Here is a 21,935-nt window from a genome sequence, read left to right as displayed (position 1 = left end):
CCCCCCCCTACACACACACACACCCCCCAGTGGCCAATGATTTCTGTTTATTTGGCCCATGTAAATATAGGGTTGATGGTTTTCATCTTTCGTCTAAATTTGGATACAAGATCTTCACCAGAGAACAGCAATTTTCCAGCCATCATTACTGATTTTGCAAAAATGAAGATGTAAAATTAGTAGCATCTAATTGGTAAGGGTTGTAAAAAGATGAGTTATCTTGTCCTGCTTTCAACAAACTGCATATATTTATTATGTATAAGATCAAAACAAAGTAGCATTCTAGTTTTTCGTTTTTAACTCATATTATACACAGCACAAACCCATTTCTTCTACAACTTCAATAATTAATAAATCACCAGTCCTTTCACTAAAGCAATTCTACAAGTATAGCTGTTGGTGTATTCGTTTACGATAAACTTAAACCATCTTTCTGAGGCTGCTATGTAAAATTGCTCATCTTGTCAAAAATCTCTCAAGCTACTTATTTCTGTTAGATTGAAATTAATGTTCCGAAAAGTGTAAACTTAATCTATCTTTTCTTCTTTATCGCCAGAACGAAGTGCTTCTCTGGCTTCTGATAGAGATGTGGAGCTCCCTGGATGATCAACCTGTTCCCTAGAGGGCTCTTCTTTAACAGCCTGCATCATCATCGCCACCAGTATCACAACGAGAACAAGGATAAGTGCTCCGATCAGAAACATTGAGTTTCTGAAAGCCTTGTAATCATCCGAAATGATGTGTTTCTGTATAACACTTCCATCTCTGTATCCCTTAAGAAACCGCGTAATTTGGGACCCTTGATCTTCGTCTTCAACACTGTCTGAGCCGATGACCTATTGTTCGTGTAAAAGCTCAACATCAGTAAATAAAGTCAATTACTATATCATTATCACCTCAATGTTTCACCTTAGTCCTAAAGTTGGAGTATACTTAAAAATGTGTTTTACACTATATGTCAGTCAGAAACTTAAAAAATGAGGGTAAGAAGCTGTTAAAACCTATAACATAATCCCAAGCGCACCAACAAAATGCAATACATAACAAGATCATCTCGAGATTCAACTCAAAATTTTCTTCCAGGTTCCCCTATAGCTTTCACGATATGCATCCAGCATCGATTCATCCCAGAGAAGAGAAGCATATAAATATAAAACCTAAGCAAATATGTATGGACTAGGTAACTAACAAGAATTCAAGATAAAATCAACTTAAGCGTTTTATGCAGAGCTTTATCAGTTTATAAAAACCTAAGAAGGCATCAAAACTAAAAGTCAAAAGTGACTCATACTCCTCATGAAGCAAAATAAACATACTCATAGATGAACAAAGACTAAATTTCCAAATTCATGTACAATTAAAGATTAAATTAAGACCATGTCCAATGGTTTTAAAATTGCCATAGTCCTGCAATAGTTGTCACCCTGAAACTTCTGGTGGAATCTATTAGCTGGAGAGCAGATAACAATTAAACAGGGCATTTACAACGTTATTTCACATGTTTGGGCTTTATGTTCCTTGTTTCTCTTTTTCTTTTAGTACTTAGATGACCTAGGTGATATCTACTAAAGTCATCAGGTCATCCATAGTTCAAGATCAGTTGTTGGAAATCTGAACCTCTAAAACAAGTATATAATACACGAATAATTAATGTTTGTACTTCCTTTACCAGCTGGTTAATTAATAGATAAGGAAATTGGCAAAAAAGGAGGAAGTCCAAACAGAAAGTAGGCTAACTACAGATTCATGTCACTCTAATACTTAAAAGAGAAATTATAGAATGCGCAAGGTCATGCTGGTCGCTAACTTAACATGTGAAGGTGCACACAAGCAAAATCTTGTTTAGAGCTGTAAAACATTGCTAGGGAAAACTACACTTGGAGAGAGAGAGAGAGAAAGAGAGAGGGAGAGGAAAAGAAGGTTTCAAGCTTACTGAAAAATACTCCACGTCTCCGTCCCACACAATCATCTTTGGTAGTTTAATTTTCTTGGATACTTCAAATGACTCGGCAAAGTCTTGCCACTGCTTGAACCCAACAAAAGCAAACACCAAGTCACGGTTCGCAGATGCCGCAGCTTTCAAGAGTTTTACTAGTCTTTTTGACCTCTCATCATCCTCATCTTCTACAATTGTTAGAACAATTTTCCTCTTGTCGTCTTTCAACGACTTCAGAGTGTCTTGATTAATAGGTAAAACCAGAGGGAGCAAGCTCTGTTTGATATAATCCTCAAGGAACTTTTCTGCAACCATAGCAGGAAAGCTTAGATCCAGACACTGTTTGTAATAAAATTCAAGGCACAATTTCAGCTGAAAATAGTTCTCAGTTGTTCTTTAATATGCAGAACCAAGCGATTAAAATGGAAAACACTGTATAAAGCTCATAGCCATGGAACTTGGGCAGCTACTAAAGCATATAAGCAGAAGCCTTTCAAGAATAAACATGTCTCAGTATTTGTCAATTGTGTGTTCCATATGAAAAGGGAATAATGCAAGCACAAGGGTTGTGACTACACCAAAATTTCAAGAACTTACTGACCTTCAAAAGGGCCATAAAATATGCTCTGTTCATTGTAGCTCAGATGAAGGGTTACCAATGCAGGTACTTTGTCAAAATCATAGAATTCGATTGTTGTATCTGAGAAATCTTTTGCCACAGAAAACCATGCACTTTTCTTGTATTTCACCGCCAAATGTGATATGACAGACTCATTCAAACCAAAGCCTATGAATATAGGAAAATTTTTGCCAGCCTCTTCAATAAATTCACTAATAGCAGAGTCAGAATTGAGTACGGACACGTCAGGAGCGACAAACTTCTTCAAGAATCTCACAAGTAAATCTGCCTTCCTAGGTCCATAATAATCTGTTGGAACTCCATGCATGAATATCTTCAAAGTTGGAAATCCACTGCATTGCAACAAAAGAAACATTTCACTGTCTTTTTACCCAATAACTGCAAACATTTACAACAACTACGCCTCAATTCAAACATAATGGGTCCGGTATATGAATCCTCATTGACCATGTTTCTCCGCATTAATTCATCTCAGGCAGCAATTGCATTCATTTACTAGAATAGATTACCAAAATTTCTAAAACATGTGAATAGGTATAGTCTGTCTTTTGGATTTTAATTGTCGAATGAAAAGAGAAGAAAATATATTCTCATCCTCTCCCAAAGAGGAAAAAATGTTTGGACTTCAGCCAATGTTTATACTATAGTGAAAAAGGAGACTGAAAAGAATTGATGTTAGCTGGTTCAGCCTCATGGGGACTCTATAGGAAACATCCTCCATAGATTAATTAAGACCCCGATTCAAAAATCCTTTGGCCACAAAGTCCACAACTCAGCATCACGTTCCCATTCCCCCTTACATCATCTTCTACCCAGCAGCACATTCCTCATCATATCCCTTGATGCTTATCTGACCAAGCTAATCTGCCTCTGACTAGGATTCACCAAATAAAGAGCATCCTACATCAGAACGCTACATTAGATGAACAAGGAAATTCCAGAAATGTTGGAACTACTTAGATATGGGAGAGTCTGGAAGAGAAGGCACATTGAGATCATGTTCTGAATTGGGATATAGGGAGGTAAGATAAGGAGGCTCCGAAGATGTTCCGGGAGAGGTGCAGGGCAGTGGATGGTGGTGGCAGCTGTCAGGTGTAGATAGACAGCAAAGAGGCTTGGGCAGGATGCTCAAGCTACATTCCATGTTTTTGTGTGCGTGCGTCATAACCTATGTGATTTAAACAAGTGTCTTCAGTCAATTTTGTCTGTTGCAATCCAAAAATGGTTTCATATAGGGATGAATAATGGATCAGGAATGGGGTTGCAATGGGATCTAGGAACAAGCAACAGAGCTATAGACACTTGGCAGGGGGTTGTAGAGAGGTTAGCGACACTGGGGGAAGATCAATGCTGATAAATAGTATCTTTGATGCCCTTCCCACATATGTGATGTCTTTATTACTAGTCAAAGTGGAGAAGAGATTAGACGAACTAAGAAGGGGTTTTCTTTGGCATGGCAACAGAGATAAGAGAACTCTCCATTTAGTTAGATGGAGTTCATTTACACTTAATAAGAAGGGGTTTAGACATTAGAATTTTGAGGCAACACAACTGGAGCTTACTGATGCAATGGTTGTGAAGATTCACTTTAGATTTTAGAAGAACGTGCACTATGGAAAGAAGAAATAAGTGTAAAGTATGGGTCTCAAGGTTTTTGGACTACAAAAGTAGTGACTTCACCATATGGAGCGACTTTATGGACTATTAAAGCTCTTTGGCAAAACATTGTAGGTAATATTGGGTTTGTAGTGAGTGATGGAAAAAGATTTCGATTTTGGGATATTAACTGGATTAGGTATCTCCCTTAAAGACGTTATTCCCTGATCTATTCAGACGTACTGTTCTACCTGATGCTAGTTTGGCTATTCTGAGGGGAAGGATGAAATTTCAACTTCAGGGACATTTAAATGATTGGGAATTGAGCATAATGTCTGATTTCTTTAAATACTCTAACCTTTCAAAGGGACTCAAGGACAAGATAAGCTAATCCGGAAAGCTCATGGAAACGGTGCCTTTACAGTAAAATCTTGTTATAGGCTTCTGAATTCTGTTGGAGAGCAAGGAGGATGTTGGCCTAGAGGAAAAATCTGGAAAACAAATGTCACTTATGAAGTGGCATGGGTCACCTGGTTGGTGGCTAGAATAGCTTGCTTAACACATGGAAATCTACAGAGGAATCATGTTGTGCTTAAACTGTTATATATGAAACAAAAAAAAAGAATCTGAGAATGTCAATAATCTATTATTGCATTGTCATGCTACTGATCAATTGTAGCAGTTGTTCCTTAACGTGATGGGGCTTAAACGGACTATGCGCAGAGATACATGTGAACTTTAAAGTGCTGGAACATTAAAGGAAGATATACAAAGCAGAAGAAATGGTGGTATACTATTCCTGCATGTATATGGTGGAATATTTGGAGAGGAAGAAATGACAGATGCTTTGAAGACGAGGAAAATTCTAGTCAGGGGATAAAGATGAAACATTTACTTTTAGTGTAAATAGACCTTTTTTAATGAAGCTGAAGCAATGATAAATCTTATAGAATCCTCTAAGAATAAAAATTATCTTAGAATTTTCTGTAAATACTTCTGAACAGCACCTTCTCAGTGCTTGTTTCTTTTTAATACAGTTACCTTTCTCAAGAAAAAGAAAAAGAAATACTGGATTAGGAATAGGAAGTTTTTTGTAGGATCTGCATCTACAGTCTTTGGCAATCTATAGCAGACTAACAAATGGATTAAGATAACAAACCGTGGATCTAATAATGCTAATAAAAATGTTATACCAAACTAAAGAAACTTATTCTCTTTTATGGTTCAAGCAACTTGATTTAACCAGAAAGCAAGTTTCACATTATGAAAACGGTTAAACAAAATAATTGTAGTAATAACTAATATGTGTAAAGCAGACATACTCAATTTCATATTTAGAAGCAAGACGACTGTATTTGTCAGCATCTACTTTTGCAATTACAATGGGCTGCTTCAATACAGCAAGATTGGCAGATGCTTTGTCCAACTGCAAGGAACTTTTGTCAGAGTGCTTCATGATGTCACATTCAAAAATATCTATTATCCAATAAAACAAGCAAATGAAAAATGTCCCTTTGTTGGGGAAAAATTCTAACATAGAATGCAGAATATGAAGTTTAGTGAACTCACGTAAAGAGCTTGATAATACCTTTCATTGACGAACATATCAATATCATCAAACTTTAGAAAGAAACAATTCAATCTCATCCCTCAAGAAGTTTCAGTGATCACAAGCAACACACTTGAGCACCCAAAATACAGGCACTCCTATTAAGGGGAGAAAGTTTCTCTTAGAAGACAGGGAACAGTTGATAAGACTAGAACGACAAACAAGTATGCCTATCAGTCTATTAACATGTGGTAACAATCACTTCTTAGTTCTCACATGACATATCATGATCCTGTCTGATATCAATGAACTTCCTTTGCAAGATTACTTTAAGCCTTTTACATTTAATCAAATATCCTTTTTTGTTCTCAATAATCCTCTATTGCTCCTATCTTTCTTCTCCACTTTATGTACTGAGGAATGACATGCTTTCCAAGGTATCGTCATCGCTGACCCCTTTTTTCCTCTCCAGATTTGATATTTGACTTTGCATATGAACCTTACAAATTCTTTTAAGTATTTGACCAGTACCACAACAGAAAAAAAAAGTCACAAGAAATTACAAAATGAGTAATTCCTCACTAGTGACCATAAAAGGGTTAATCCAACAGCTAAGATCAGCCTCCAGCAATGTTTCCTCAGCCACTTGAACTTTGTTGTTCATGAAAAAAGCTTTTTCTGGAAGTTCATGTATCATGAATGTGAACATATATTAAGTTAAATGGGTGACATCCAAAGTCTTCTTTCACTGTAAATGAAATCATTCTATTTTCTTTCGTAGCATAAAGGAGAGCTTCCTTTTTCACATGAGTTTAATTACGTGACCATAATAAGTCAGCCCTCCATCCCTCTATAGTTTCAAATCAGGTTAGATCATAAAAATCTATTTCTCAAGTGCCTATTTCTTTTTATAAGAATTTCACAAGAGTCAAACATAACACTATCAACACCTTATTAGGTACCATAAGAGAGTGCAAACATATATACACTAGCATCTGAGGCAGAGTAGATTCATGTACCAAACCATCATTTTACATCAGTAGGTATCAAACTTCCATATATAGTTAATTAATAATTAAAACTTTGAAGCAAAACCTTACGATGATATTACTTTATATCCTATAGTATTGTTCCATCAAAGCCACTATCTGAGGAACAATGTCACCAATTTTCGTCTACTATTTGAAAATAATGTTTATACAATTAGAAGCTTCACTAAAACTAAAGCACATTAATATTTTCTGATTCTAATATATCTTTAGATTTTGGTGGAAGATTACTTCCTGAAAACTACAGAAATGAGTATATCTCTGTTATTAACTATGGAATTCAATGTAAATCATCCTTAATTTCACTCTAACAATACAGCACTGAAGTATAAACAAATCCAAACCTTTTTTGAAAAAAAGAAAGAAAAAGAAAGCAAATCAAGCAAATAGAAAAGAAAACGATAGGAAGAAAGACCTCAGGAGAAAGACGTTTGCAGTGACCACACCAAGGAGCATAGAAATCGACAAACATATAATCGAAAGTGGAAATAGCCGCTTCGAAATTGGATTCATCGAGTTCCAATACTTTCCCATCAATGGCGAACTGTTGCTGCTCCGCCGACGACGAGGAACATCGGAAGAGAAGGAGGAAGCCGAAGGTGAAGATCGAAATGGAGCGAAAAGGAACCATTGTTGTGTTCAGTGAATGAAATTGTAGAAGTGGATCTGCCCTTTCCTTTCGTATTTATACTTTACGCTTCCTTTCTAATTGAAACATCTTTTATTTATTTTTATTTTTTAAGAAAGAAGCACAAGTATTCCTTTTATTTTTTTTAACTATACTAGAAATTTCAGCACACATCTTAATTATATATTGTCTTAAATTATTTTAAATGTACTAATACTCTTTGATTTTGAGATTACATTTTGTTGAGGCAGGAAGAAGTTCTAATCAGGATTGAAGAAGCAGGTTTGATAGAATCAGGGTTAGCAAAAGACGATGGAAATGGCTGCTTGTAAGCGTGATCCTTTATTCTTTCTATTTTTATCATCAGAAAATCAATTTCATAGCCTAGCTACGTAGCAGACTCAGAGTCTTTGATGGAGGAACAACTGTCGCGGCTATGAAATTTGCTGCTCTGGTGCTTTTCTCGAATTACTATAATTAATCCTGAGTTTCTATCACGATAAAAACAGTTTAAATTCAGACTGTGCGTCTGAAAAGTGTCGGTTCAAATCCGATTTTTGCAAGCATGTAAACAATAAAAAAGAAGTACTAACTCAGTTTCACAAAAAATGATCTGGTTTGACTTGACATAGAGTTTAAGAGTATAAAAAAGACTTTTGAATCTTGTGATCCTAAATTAAAGTTAGGTTAAATGTACAAAATTGTCCTTTGATTTTGTGCCCTTAAACGTGTAACTTGGAAAGTTATTACCAAAAAAAAGAAAGAGATCATTCTTTTTTAAACAAATTAAAAAAAATGGTCATTCTTTTTTAAAGCATTAAGAACTGATTAGTATGAGCATGTGTTCATTTTAACTGGACATTTTTGTAATCAATTATTACACATAACTAATTAATATTACAAATTAATTCTGATTTATATGGTTCATTTTCACACTATCCAAAAGCTCACGAATATTCTCTTTCTAAATTCTCTTCTCCCCCCTCTCTCTTTTGATCCATCTTTATTATCTCTCTTTTAGACTACTATAGATCACCATTGTTAGGATTACATTTTGCTTAAGAAATTATTAGTGATTGTAGTTTTTTTCCCATATCAATAAAATTCTCAAATTTGTTCGATTTCATTTGTTTTTTTTTGATATTTCAGTACATTGCATAATATTTCACACGACATCAATAAATTCAGTCACATTCCTCCTCTCATCATAGGACTCATGACATAGATGGTGACACCGACACCCTATCCATTTCAAATTCTATTTTTTGTATTGATACTTTTAGATTCGTCATTGGTATTCCACACTAAGCTTATGCTAAAAATTGAAATTTACTTCACAACCACCCTTAGTGTGTGACTACTTATTGATTATAGATTATCTGAGTTAATATCTTAAAAGGTCAATGAACTATGTGAAATTATCTTGTAAAGTTACTAAACTTTAGTTTGTCTTTAAAATCACTCAACTTAACCCTTTATCTTCGAAAATCACTCAATTACAATTTATTTTTAAACAAATTTAACGTGATAAATTAAATTATTTTTTATGTGATGTCATTGTGGACCTCACAAATAAATAAAATTATAAAATTTATTTATTTTAATGTATTGTAATAATGAACCAACAAATAAACAAAATCATAAAATTTATTAATTTTATGTCTTCCCCTCTTAAATTCTGTTTTTGCAATAAAATTTATTTTTCTAGACTATTACCGACAATCAAAATTTCTTCCTATCAATAACATTTAAAAAATTTCTAATCAACACTGGAAATAAATGTTAAATTCAATAGCACTGACTATATTACCTCCCGTGTTAACCATGTACATTAATTCCAATATAAAGGCTTAAGTCATCTGCGGCCCCCTAAAATTGTCCTCATAATTAACTTAAACACCTCAACTAAGGCTACTACCTATTAGACACTCTAATATTAACGAATATGTACCTATTAAATACAAAATAATAATAAGCTTTTAAAATGTTGTGTATAACTCACGCACACTATTTTTAAAAAGTAACCAATAAAATTGCAGTATGTGGTACATGGGCCCCATCTAATGAATATTTGATTATTTTTTAAAAAATGAAAATAAAAACTCCAATCATTAATAATCCTAAAAATTAATTAGCAAAAAGGAGAAAAAAGAAAACCCCCATTCCCACACAAACCCACCCACCCACCTTTCTTCTTCTTCCCTTCACCAGCCATCCTGATTCCAACAACAAATTCGATTCCTCCGGCAACAACAAAAAGAAGAAAAAAGAAAATCTCCCCCACCCCCTCCTCCAAGTTCGTCAACCTAATCATTTGCCTTATCTTCTTCTTCATCATCATCAATTACTTCTCATTTTCTATTCCTTTGAAAAGATTAATCTTTTTGAAATCAAGTCTAATGCAAATAGTGAAATAAATTATGAAGTATAATATATTAATGGAGTGATTGTTAAGATTCTTTATGGAAAAAAATCTACGTAGATAAATTATTTTGATAAATTATGTCAAAATCAATGTAGAGAACAAGTATTGCTCTTATAGTTTTGATGTCCCATTTGTTTCTTGTTGCAAGTTCTTTTAACAAATTCAATTTATGAAGAGTGAAAAATAAAAATGAAAGAAAAAAAAACAGAGTGCAGAAATGGGGTGAAGAAGAAGACAATTGGTACAGCCTACAGGGGTGGGGATGGGTGGGGTTACTTTTTTTTTTGTCAAACATTATTTTAAATAAAAAAATATTTTGAGTTATATTAATTAATGCTGATTAGGATAAAAAAAAGAGTAAAGTTTATTTTTAAAAAAAATTAGGAATATATTCACGCGCTACTAGGCTGTGAGATACACTTATTTAGCCACGTCAGCATTTTGTGGTCAAAAGACACAGTTTTGAATAATTAAAGTGTTTAATAGGTACAAACCTTAGTTGAGGTGCTTAAATGAATTATGCAGACAACTTTAGGGGGCCGCATATGACTTAAGCCTAATATAAATAAGCAACACATAAATAATATTACAACATTTCTAAAAATATATTATATACTAGGTTGTTAGGAGCACCATTGTAGCAAAAAAGAAAAGAATATATTGTGTTGCAATAGGTGTCTCACATAACCACAAAAAATTACAAAGATAATTCTATATTTTGCTATGATTTCTAATATTTTCTTCTTCTAAACTTCAACGATGTACTCCTTCATGACTTTTCTCTTAAAGAGTCAGTCTTTCTGCATCCTCTCCTCTGAATACAGGGGAAAAATAATTAGAATACAAAAAGTCCTAAACCAATTTTTAGACATTCTACAATAAAAGGACAATATAGCTAAACGTTTATAATTTTTACATCAATTGAATTAGGATTGTTTTAGCAAGCGCATAGTGGTCCTTTCCGTCGGTATTAGAGGCTTATGGGTGCGGGAGACCATTTTTTTTTTTACAGATTTCAGCTCATTATTTCTCGAATAAATGAAGGAAATAATTGTTTATGAAAAAATTCAGCATCAATAACCTTAAAATAGACTTTACAGTGTTTCTTTGTGAGGTGAGAATTTTGGGAGAAATAGAGAAAGAAGTAGAAAAAGGAAGCGGGAGATTTGGCAAGAGAATTAGGGTTTAAGTGTTTTAGAAGAAGACAAGTTATGAGTAGTGGATATATTAATAAATATATTTTATGATTTTATTTATTTATGGGGCCATGATAACATGGCATAAAATATATTTATTTTGCCAGGTCAGATTTATTTTGGTGATAAATATTGTTTAATATTTTTAGAAGATAAAAAACGTTAAGTTGAGTGATTCTAGTGATACATTACAAAGTTTAGTGACTTTACAAGGTAATTTTTCATAGTTCAGAGACCTTTTAAGATATTAACTTTAGATTATCCACTTGGTGATTTGCATGTTCAGTCATTGTGTGATACTTTTCAAGGAATCCTTCATTACTAGTTGTGAATGACTGATTTTTGCCAAGTGATATGTCGAAAATAAAGTTATTCATTTGGCTTATATTGATTGTTGAATTGTTGAGTTAATCGATCATATATTATTGTATATGTCCACTTGCTTTATTACCTATATGTCATGATTCAAAGAACACCTTAGATGTGACATGACATATAGGACCCCAAGAGTCCCTAGACAAGCCACTTAAAATACATATACACAATATATTAGACGAAGTAAAGAATCTCATATGTAGAAGAATTTGACATTAAAGCGGAAATCTATCATAGTCTTGACAAGCCTTCTATTACATCAAAAGAAGTGGTTGGGACGTAACATGTACACCACATACAATTTTCATAAGTAAAGACACATAAAATCAATAATAGTGACATAGTCCTTGCATTATGAAGACTCACCAAGTCTTCAAATCCTTGAAGTCATTAACTTGCCACGAGCGAGAGGAGAGAAAGTGTCACACCCTATATTATTAAACAATGTAAGTACAAGTATGCATTAGTGCATGAAATATACTATGTATGATGGATATGCATAAAAATGTGAAATATGATCATAAAGGGACGTAAGAAAAAACAACATGAAATGCATGACCAATCTAAGCATAGTAAAATCTTTAAAGAAACATCATAAAATGTATATGAACATCATCAATGCATCTTAAAATCACAAGAAAGCTTCATATTCATTTTGTGAGATATTAGTTTTAACCAATAATATATCATGCGAGCTTTAAGATGAAATTTTATATAACTTCAATAACGTGAAAGGAGAGTCTACTTGTCAAGGTAAAACGTAGTGTCATAACACATATATCGTCATCTAAGGGAAATCTATTGGGGCACGTAGTTTGAAACTAGGGTTTGCTACTAGAGACTATCCTGTTTGAGTCTCAAAGTTCTCTCGGTGCTAAGTTAAATTCCAACAAAATAGTCACAAACATAAGCATATCATCATACATGGAAAAGTACTATTAATTTACTAATTCAAACTGAAAATATCATAAAGTAGCTCATTAAATCTTGAATAAGACATATGTGAGGTAACAATTTACCAAACTATGATTCTTAATATCTGAGAAGACCCTTTCACATTTTCATAGATGCTCATCGTATTAATGTTTTGCCCTGATTTTCTTATCATAATTTAAGATTTTTTTCTTGAAGAAAAGTCAAAACATTACCATAAATGTTTTTACTTTTCTTGAAAGGAAATATAATATTTTTTCATATTTGATTTATTCTTTCCTTTTTGGAAAAAGGTTTTGGAGTAGCTAGTCCTTTTCTAGTTGGAAAAGGTTTTCGGACTCTATAAATATAGATTTATTTCTTCTAACATGACATAACAATAACATCCACAATGTAGTCGTTTAAGATTTTTGTTTATGGGAAGATTTATTCTCTCTACAGTTTCAATGGTTTTCTTTATATTAGTTTTGATATAATAATATTTTGATTTTCAGTATAAGTTTTTGTTATCTGATTAATCAATCATATGATTTGCTAATTATAAGTTTCCGCATGACGCCCTAATCACCCTTCATAACTCACCACCTCATAGAAACCTAGATCGTTAAACATTTCTTTTCATAAATCATGCATAACTTCATGAAAAAGTCATTCATAGATTCGTAGTTTCTTCACAAATTCATGTCTATTAGGGTACATACTCAACATAATCAATGCATGAGTTCATGTGAAAACAACTGAAAAGTATGTAATTGAGTCAAAACAATCGCAATAAGGTTAAAGTCAAATTATTTAATCAACACAATTAGAACCCATGAAGAATTGAATGAAAACCCAATCAATTTTTGATGAATTTAAACTTGGAGAATTTGAGAAACCTTGGGGTTCAATGGCTGATGGAAGCCATTGATGAAACTCTACATAACTTTCTATTCAAATCCCAAAATCAATGGTTAAAAGTGATAAAATAATGAGTCTTATTGATAAAGAGGTGTACATCCAGTATATATAGAGAAAACATGAATAAGTAATTACCCCCGCAAGCTGATCCATGGGTACGAGGGGAAGCTTGGTAGCGAGGTAATGAAACGCAGCCGGTGGAAGAGGTTTGGTAAGTATGCCTGCAAGTTGTTCGGAAGACAAAACATGATGTGTGCTCGTAGTACCAGACATGACCTGCTCACGAACGAAGTGGCAATCAGAACCAACATGCTTCATACAATCGTGAAGGACTGGATTTTTCGTAACGCAAATGGTGGACTCGTTGTCACAGTAAATCTTTTGCCGAAAAGGAGGAAGACCAAGAGCATCCGTAATATGATGAAGCCACATAGCTTTGGCAACTCCAGCCGCCATAGCTCTGTATTCAGCTTCGTTGGAAGAACGAGACACCCACGTTTTCTTTTTGGTGCACCAAGAGATTAAATTTGGTCCAAGAAACAGTAGATACCCAGTAGTGGAGCGATGATCATCCTTGTCGTTAGCTTAGTCTTAGTCGGAGTAGATGGAGAGCTCCAGATTTCCTTTTTGGAAAAGAAGTCCACGACGAGAGCTACCCTTTAGATAACGAAGAATGCGTTTTAATGCCTGGAAGTTTTGTTCAGTTGGAGCATGCATGGATTGAGAGACACGATTAACAACATATTGAATATCTGGACGAGTAACAACCAAATAATGAAGGCCACCCACGATGCTTCGATAGAGGGTCAGATTGTCGAATAGACGGCTGTCTGAGGTGAATGGTGGACGGACAGCCATGGGAGTAGGTGCAGTTTTAGATTCAGCCATTCTTGCCCGAGTGAGAAGATCCTCAGTGTATTTTGACTGATGAAGTAGGAGACTAGAGGAGGTACGGAGTACTTCAATGCCAAGGAAGTAATGTAGAGGGCCAAGATCTTTCAGCTGAAAATTTTGATGCATGGCCTTTGTGATAATGGAGATAAGATCAGATGAGCTGCCGGTAATCACAATATCATCAACATAGAGAAGAATTATAACCAGGCCACGAGGATGCCGTAGAGTGAATAGAATCGTGTCATGAGTGCACGTGCGGAAGCCCATATCCTGCAGAAAGGAAGAGAAACGATTATACCAAGCACGGGGGGACTGTTTAAGACCATAGGGACTTTTTTAAGCTTGCAGACAAGATGTGAATTGCGGGAATCAACGTAGCCGGGTGGTTGATCCATATAAATGTCCTCCTCCAGAGTGCCATGCAGAAAGGCATTGCTAACATATAGCTAGTGTAGGGGCCAGTCATTATGAAGAGCGAGAGACAAGACTAGTCGGATAGTCTGCTGGTTGACGACTTGCTGAAAGTCTCCTTATAGTCAATGTCATACTCTTGATGATAACCCTTCGCAACTAGGCGAGCTTTATAACGAGATATGGATCCATCGGCATTACGTTTGATGCGGTACACCCACTTGCAACCAATTGGTTTTCGATGTCGGGGTGTTGGCACCAATTCCCAAGTACGCTGATTAATAAGAGACCTGTATTCATCGTCCATATCCTGACATCAAAGGGGATTGCTAGAGGCTTGTTTGTAGGTAATAGGTTCAGAGGGAGAGATAGCAGGTAAAGTAGTGGCATAGGCTTTGGACTTGAAAATGCCGGATTCAGAACGAGTTTGCATGGGATGTAAAGGTGGTGGGGGTGGGGGTGGAGGGGGTGCTGGTTCGGCTGGTGGAAGTGTTGGTGAGGAGGGTTGAAGCTTGGTGGGATAGGTGGATTGTGGTTGTTGGGTGATCCATTTTGGACGGGAGAGTCGGGGTTAGTTGTTGGTTGCAGGATGGATGGGTTAATGGGTGCCGGTACAAGGCCATGTGAGCTCGGTGGAAAGATTGGAATAATACCAAGTGGATTGGACGTGGCAGTGACAAAATTCAACCGGGGATAGGGAAATTCATTATCGATAAAACGAACATGACGAGAGACATATTTTTTGAGAGACGGGGTCAAAACATTTGTATCCTTCTATGGTGGGGTGGTAGCCTAGAAAGACACATGGTGTAGACCGGGGTTGAAGTGTGTGTTGAGTGTGAGGTCGTAGCCAAGGGTAGGCAAGACAACCAAAAGGGCGAAAGTGAGTGTAATCCGGACGGTGTTTGTATAGACATTCATAAGGAGATGTGTTAGAGAGGGAGGGTGTGGGCATGCGGTTGATGAGATAGTTGGCAGTGGCCAACGCCTCGACCCAGAAGGATGCAGGGAGATGAGACTCATGAAGGAGGGTGACAACAGTCTCAATGAGGTGACGGTGTTTGTGTTCGGCAACACCATTTTGTTCAGGAGTATAGGGGCAAGATGTGTGATGAATAATACCAAGAGATTGGAGAAAAAGGCCAAAGGCATTGTTTAAAGATTCTTTGCCATTGTCACTACAAAAGATTTTGATGTTGGAATTGAATTGTGTTTTGACCATGCATTCAAAATTTACAAAAACCGAATATGCTTCAGATTTGCGTTTTAAGGGATAAAGCCATGTAAATTTACTATAATCATCAACAAAACAGATATAGTAACGAAAACCATTAAAGGAGGAGATGGAGGTTGGACCCCAAACATCAGAATGTATTAATTCAAATGGCGATGTGGCCTTAGTATTAGATAAGATAAACGGTAAACGACTCGATTTGGCTACATAGCATGACTCACAATGATCCTTAGTGGAAAACGAAAAACCTAAGACAAACATAATGGACTTAGTAACTTCGGCACATGGATGACTAAGTCTGCTGTGCCAGGTAGAGGAACGAATGGCTTGATGAGCAACTGATGAAGATGAGATTGACGCAGATAGCTTGGAAGGAAGAGTGTATAGACCTTGCTCACAACAGCCCTTGTACCGGATCTATTTGGTTAAATGTCCACTATCTGAAAATTATGGGCATTGAAAAGAAGAGTGAAGTTATTTTCTTTGGTAAACAGATAGACAGACAGAAGATTGGATGTTAGGGATGGGACATGATGTAGCGTGGACAATGAGAAAGTACCTGTGGGGGTGTAAACATAGCCAGAACCTGTATTGGAGATGGGTAAAGATTGACCGTTACCTACAATGATTGTGTCGATGCCAGAATAGGAAGTCGAATTATGGAGTTGAGAGTAATCAGGCGTCACATGAGAATTTGCACCAGTATCCAGATACCAATCACTTGAAGAGTTGCTTGTAGATGCATGCATCGCACGAGTTCCGCCGATTGGGGAAGAAACAGACTGCTCGTCGTAGCGATACCAACATACACGAGGCGCGTGTCCGCGCTTGTCACAGATTTGACACACAGGCATGTTGCGACTTGACGAAAAACTGCCGCCACCGCGTCTGCTGTCTTGGTCAGGTCTGCTGCGGCCAGAACTGCTGCTTTGGCCGAGTGACTGATGTTGTCCTCTGCCTCTGCCGCGGTGTGCACCGCGTCTGCCTGGACGCCCGCCACCATGCTGCCCAGCCGCGTAAAGTGCAATGTGCGTTGCCTGAGCTGTCGAGTTAGCGAGGTCCAATTTGGATTCGATGGCAAGATTTAATTCTTCGGCATTCAACCAGCCCGATATTTGATTGAGTGTGAGTGGGCCATCGTGATAGCGGATGTGCTGTTTTAGAGAAGAAAATTCGGCAGGCAGGCCCCGAACAACAGCATTGATGACATCTCGTTCGGGAACAAGTTCATTGAGGGCATCAAGATCAGAGATAATCGAGGCTGCTTCGTCCAGATATTGGACCATGGTGAGTGTGCCCTTGCGGAGGGTGTGAATACGGTCACGCAACTGAAAAACATGGGCTGTTGATAAGGAGTTAAAGCGGGTAGCAAGAGCATTCCAGAGAGCCCCAAAAGTAGTAAAACCACGAGCATACTTCTGAATTTGGGGGTAATCACAGCGAGAAGGCAGGCATGAATTTGAGCATCAACAAGAGCCCACGACATATGGGCGGGATTTGGTTCCGTCGAGGTCGTACCATCTTTGTCTGTGACGGTGACATTGATGGGCGGCACTGTTCTGGTACCGTCGACCCAACTAAGAAGAAGATTTGCGGAAAGCGCCGTCTTGACGCTATTCGACCAAGCTGGATAATTATGATCGGTTAATTTTTCTGCGATGAGATTGTGAAGATTGCGAAGAAGCAATTTCACGCCGGAGGGAAGAGTGGCAAGGGGATCGGCTGCCATGTTGAAGAGGAGAAGCAGACGGAGTCGATTTTTTTTTTTGATCGACAGGAAGAAGAAGAAGAAGAAGTTTTAGGTTTTAGGTTTTTTTTTTTTAGGTTTCGGAAGAGTTTAACCCTTGCTCTGATACCATGATAGAATAATGAGTCTTATTGATAAAGAGGTGTACATCTAGTATATATAGAGAAAACATGAATAAGTAATTACACATGAGTCACATAATTATTATTAATTATAGTTACTCCTATTAAAAAGGAGACTTAACTTGGATAGACTAGATTCTTCTTCTTGACCTTGATAGAGAGTTGTTGGGGTTGAATGTGGATGAGACTTGGAGGGATTGAATGTGTACGAGACTTGGGGGTTTGAGTGAATGAGATAATTGGGGAAGTTTGGGGGGTATACGGATATTTATAAGTCTTAAATAGGGGCAAAACGACATAATATAGGTATTAGATGCGTAGAAAAAGATCAAAATATTCTAAAAATTAATTGTCGCATGGTTCCTACGGTTATGACCTATGGCTTGTAGGAATTTCTACGACCCGTCTTGATCAATCATAGAACCAACTTCAGAAACTCAAAATTCAATAATTTCCCATGAGAACTTCCTACAATCCGCCGTCCATTGTATGGTTTGTAGACCCATCCATGGAACTCAAGTTAAACTTCACAAATTTCTAAGTTTGGGACCATTCTACGAGGATACCTTATGACTCGTAAAACCAACCACGAATGATCAAAACCTTTAATAGACCTGAGGTCCTAAATCAAATCTTTGATTCCATCTTATGAGTGTCTTCTACGTCCCACTAAAACTCTTACAGTTCACCTGGTTCATTCCCAAATCATACTTCAAAAACTTAAAATTCCAAAAAAAAAATCTCTAGGCCTACGATTTCCTTTCTATGATATGCAGGACTTCCTATAGTCTGTAGGTTAGACTCGTAGAACCTTCGCAATGCCTAAAATAAGAACTTTCCCTTTTCTTTCGACTTTCTAACTTTTGAGGTGTTACACTTTGTCCAATAAATTAGTTACTAAGTTTATTCGGTCTATATTATCAAATAGTAAATAATATTTGTGTTGATGTTATTCATGTATGTTTCTTTGAGTGTAGATTGTGATCCGAAATCTTTCACGTACGCGACCTCATATCTAACGAAATAATAGTTTTATACGAGGGTGAGCTATTCCTATCCAGGCTAACACAAATCCTCTCAAGAATCGATTTCTATTTTCTTCGGACATTATTTTACTTCTTTAATTATTTGCTATTTTTCGACATTTTTTATTGAAGTACTTGTATGGTGATTAGCAAATTTTGGAAAGTGTAATAGCTGTTAAATTCCTTACTTTCTTTTATTTACTAATTTTGAAACTCTTATTTTATGTCTTTGTGCGTATAATTATATTAAAATAATTAGGTGTATAATACTTTGATTAGTAAGATATGATTCGTCCATAGGTAAATTAGCTAGTGTGGATTTAGTTATGATAATTGAATTGTGACATGAACGGACCATGAGAGCCCACAGTACAAAGGTGAAAAATATCAAGTACTTTGTGTTTGTGTTTCTAAGCCTCAGTTCAGTAGACAAAGTTAATTTATACTTAGCACTGCGAGGGCTTTGAGGTGGAGGCTCTTTAGTAGAAATTTCTTGTCCCAAACTATGTGCACTTGTAGAATTGTCTTAAATGACCTAGCTAGTGGATCCACTTTAGCAAATGATAATATGTACATATTCTACCTTGGCAAGAAGATCCCCCCTCTTCCGGTATGAAGGACATACCGAATTTTATGATATAGCTCTCATGATCTTTTTGTCGGTTAAAAGTTAAAGATCCCACTAACTGACTATGTTTTCTTCAAATCTTCTGTTACGTCCCTTATTTCAAATGCATTGACTATATTTTATTATTTTCATTTTTTGCTTCGTTAAGCCTTTAAATGTTCAAAGAATGATCATGCCTACGCATGTTTTAAGTCATTCATATTATCATGCCTATTTATGCATATTGCTCCATACTTAGTACATTTTATGTACTAATGCTTATTTGTGCCACATTGTTTCACTAATGTAGGGTCTGATGCATCATATCCCCATACTTGTGGCTAGTTGGTTTTCCTTGACTTGAAAATTGGTAAGTCTTCATGATTGGTAGGTCTTCATGTTCCGGGGATCGAGATACTTTTATAGTTTTATGTCATTTTGTATGTGATGAATGAGTTACGTCTCAATCACTTTCCTTGTGATGTATTAGATGGCTTATAGAGACTTATGTTAGACTTTCGTTTCGTCAAACTCTTTTGAATTATGAAGTTCTATATTTTGAACTTCTTTGTTTTTATTATCTTGTATGATGTATGCTAAGTGGCTTGTATTGAGCTTTCAATGTCCTATACACCATGTTATACCTAGGATATACTTTGGATTGTGACAATATGAATTATATTTTTTGTCCTAGAATTGAAAAGTTCTTTCTTATCCATTGCTAAATTTGATGTTCTAAGTTCAAATTGTTAAATTTTTTGTTTATTTTTAGGATGTATCAATGTTAACTGAAATGAATTAAATGGGACAGTGGCTCCCTTTCCGATTTAAAAAAAATATCAATTATAATATCCATATTATGTTTCTTTGTGGGTAAACTGACGAGAGGAGAAAGGGTATAAGAATTGGATTTAGTGAGTCTCAATAATTGAGTTGGATAGAATATATATAAGACATAAATTTTTTAATATATATATTGTTTATATGTAGATGCTACATGGGATAAGAAAAAGAGGAACATCAGATTTAACGGTCAAGGGCAAATATGTACATAAAATTGAATTATAAAAATAAATATATCCAAAAAGTATAATAAAATAATAAAAATATAACCATTTTCTCCAAACTAGCCTAACTAAATGTTTATTTGGGTCATTCAAACACTTGAATTTGCACCAATATACCATCTCTATTTTGAAGAGCCAACCTTTTCGATCTATTATATTAAAAAATGTATATGGTAATTAATTGGATTCATTATCCTTGAAATTCCTATTTTATAGAACAAAATGATTTTCTTGCTTGCCTATTATATGATAAAATATACTTGAAGTAGAGGAATAAACGATCATTTTTTTCTTTTATCATTGTTTGTAACAAATTTTAAAGTGATACTAAATAAATTACAATCACAAAAAAATATGAAAAAACACAATTTTATTCATTAAGATTGCGGGTACAATTTTGTTCCTCCCTTAATTCTCCTCTCATAAGATTTATCTATGATTCGATGGGTCGTTAGTGGAGTATTTCTCGAATTAGGATGATTTAGATTTAACCTCTATATGAATATTTCATGAATTTGCAGAATATTCGAGATCTTGGTCTTAAAAAAATACCTAAGAGTTTATGGGATAATATTTGAGATTTTAATCTCTTTATGAATTTTTAATATGTCTTCTAAGGGAATTTTATATAAGCAACTAGGGTTTAAGATTGAGTAGCCTCCAACAATTCTAAATGAAACTGAACACATATTGTAGAGTCCCAACTAGAACTGAACACTTTTTGTAGAGTCTAACAAAATTTCAATGTCTACAAATACGCCTTGCTTCAAGACTTATCAAAGTGTAGACTTGATGAAATTAAAGACGAGACTTGAAGTACTCGTTCTTCCACCTTTGCAGCTTGGCAAATTTGGTCCCACTGGGCGTGTAAATTTGTTTGCAACGAATTTTAAAGTGATAGAAAATAAATTGCAATCGCAAAAAAAAAAAGGAAGAAACATAATTTATTCATCAAGATTACGGGTACAATTTTGTTCCTCCCTTGATTCTCCCCTCATAAGATTTATCCATGTTCGATGGGCCGTTAGTGGCGTATTTCTCGAACTGGGATGATTTAGATTTAACCTCTCTAGAAGAATAATCCATCAATTTATGTAGTATTCCAGATCTTGATCTCTTTATGAAATTTTTTAGATATCTTTTAAGAGAATTTAGTGACCTTTATATAAGCATAAACTAGGGTTTAGGGTTGAGTGCCCTCCAAGAATCCTAATTTGAGTTGACCACAATTTGTACAGTCCCAACTCGAATTGAATTAATCTTGTAGAGTCCCACAAAACTTCAATGTCTACAAATGCCCTGCTTCAAGGTTTGTCGGAGTATAGACTTAACGAAACTCAAAGACGAGACTTAAGTATTCATTCTTCCACATTTGCAGCTTCAGATTTTCACTTTTGATTTAGGAGAGAAGAGATGAAGGGCAAATCTGGTCCCACTGGGCGTGTCAATTTGTTTGCAACAAATTTTAAAGTGATTAAAAATAAACTGCAATCACAAATAAAATTTGAAGAAACATGATGTTATTGATAAATATTGCGGGTACAATTTTGTTGATCTCTTGATTCTACTCTCCTAAGATTTATCCATGATTCGAGGGCCCT

At 35.6% G+C, this 21,935-nt stretch overlaps 1 protein-coding gene across 1 annotated transcript; it reads right to left on the bottom strand.

Annotated features, from left to right (window-relative positions):
• Nucleotides 1-220: 220 nt before the first annotated feature.
• On the bottom strand, nt 221-7,488 carry LOC107003320 (protein disulfide-isomerase 5-2-like). Its single transcript, XM_015201630.2, has 5 exons — nt 7,186-7,488; nt 5,495-5,598; nt 2,538-2,908; nt 1,934-2,241; nt 221-836 (listed from the first exon to the last, which is right to left on the bottom strand). Exons 1-5 carry the CDS (start codon nt 7,399-7,401, stop codon nt 528-530), a joined length of 1,308 nt encoding a protein of 435 aa, XP_015057116.1. The 5' UTR covers nt 7,402-7,488; the 3' UTR covers nt 221-527.
• Between the last annotated feature and the right edge of the window lie 14,447 nt (nt 7,489-21,935).

Source organism: Solanum pennellii, chromosome 11 (assembly GCF_001406875.1).
Source record: "Solanum pennellii chromosome 11, SPENNV200".
In the NCBI taxonomy this organism is placed as follows: Eukaryota; Viridiplantae; Streptophyta; class Magnoliopsida; order Solanales; family Solanaceae; genus Solanum; species Solanum pennellii.
Note: the sequence above shows the minus strand (reverse complement) of the source record. Positions and strands in the feature narration are given on the sequence as shown.

What these genes read in the sequence shown, in the direction of transcription:
- LOC107003320 (XM_015201630.2), bottom strand. Translation starts at nt 7,401, where the DNA reads ATGGTTCCTTTTCGCTCCATTTCGATCTTCACCTTCGGCTTCCTCCTT. An exon ending in GCAAACGTCTTTCTCCTGAG is followed by an intron (nt 5,599 to 7,185) that starts GTCTTTCTTCCT and finishes AGTTCCTTGCAG; the next exon opens with TTGGACAAAGCATCTGCCAA. An exon ending in GCTTCTAAATATGAAATTGA is followed by an intron (nt 2,909 to 5,494) that starts GTATGTCTGCTT and finishes GTTGCAATGCAG; the next exon opens with TGGATTTCCAACTTTGAAGA.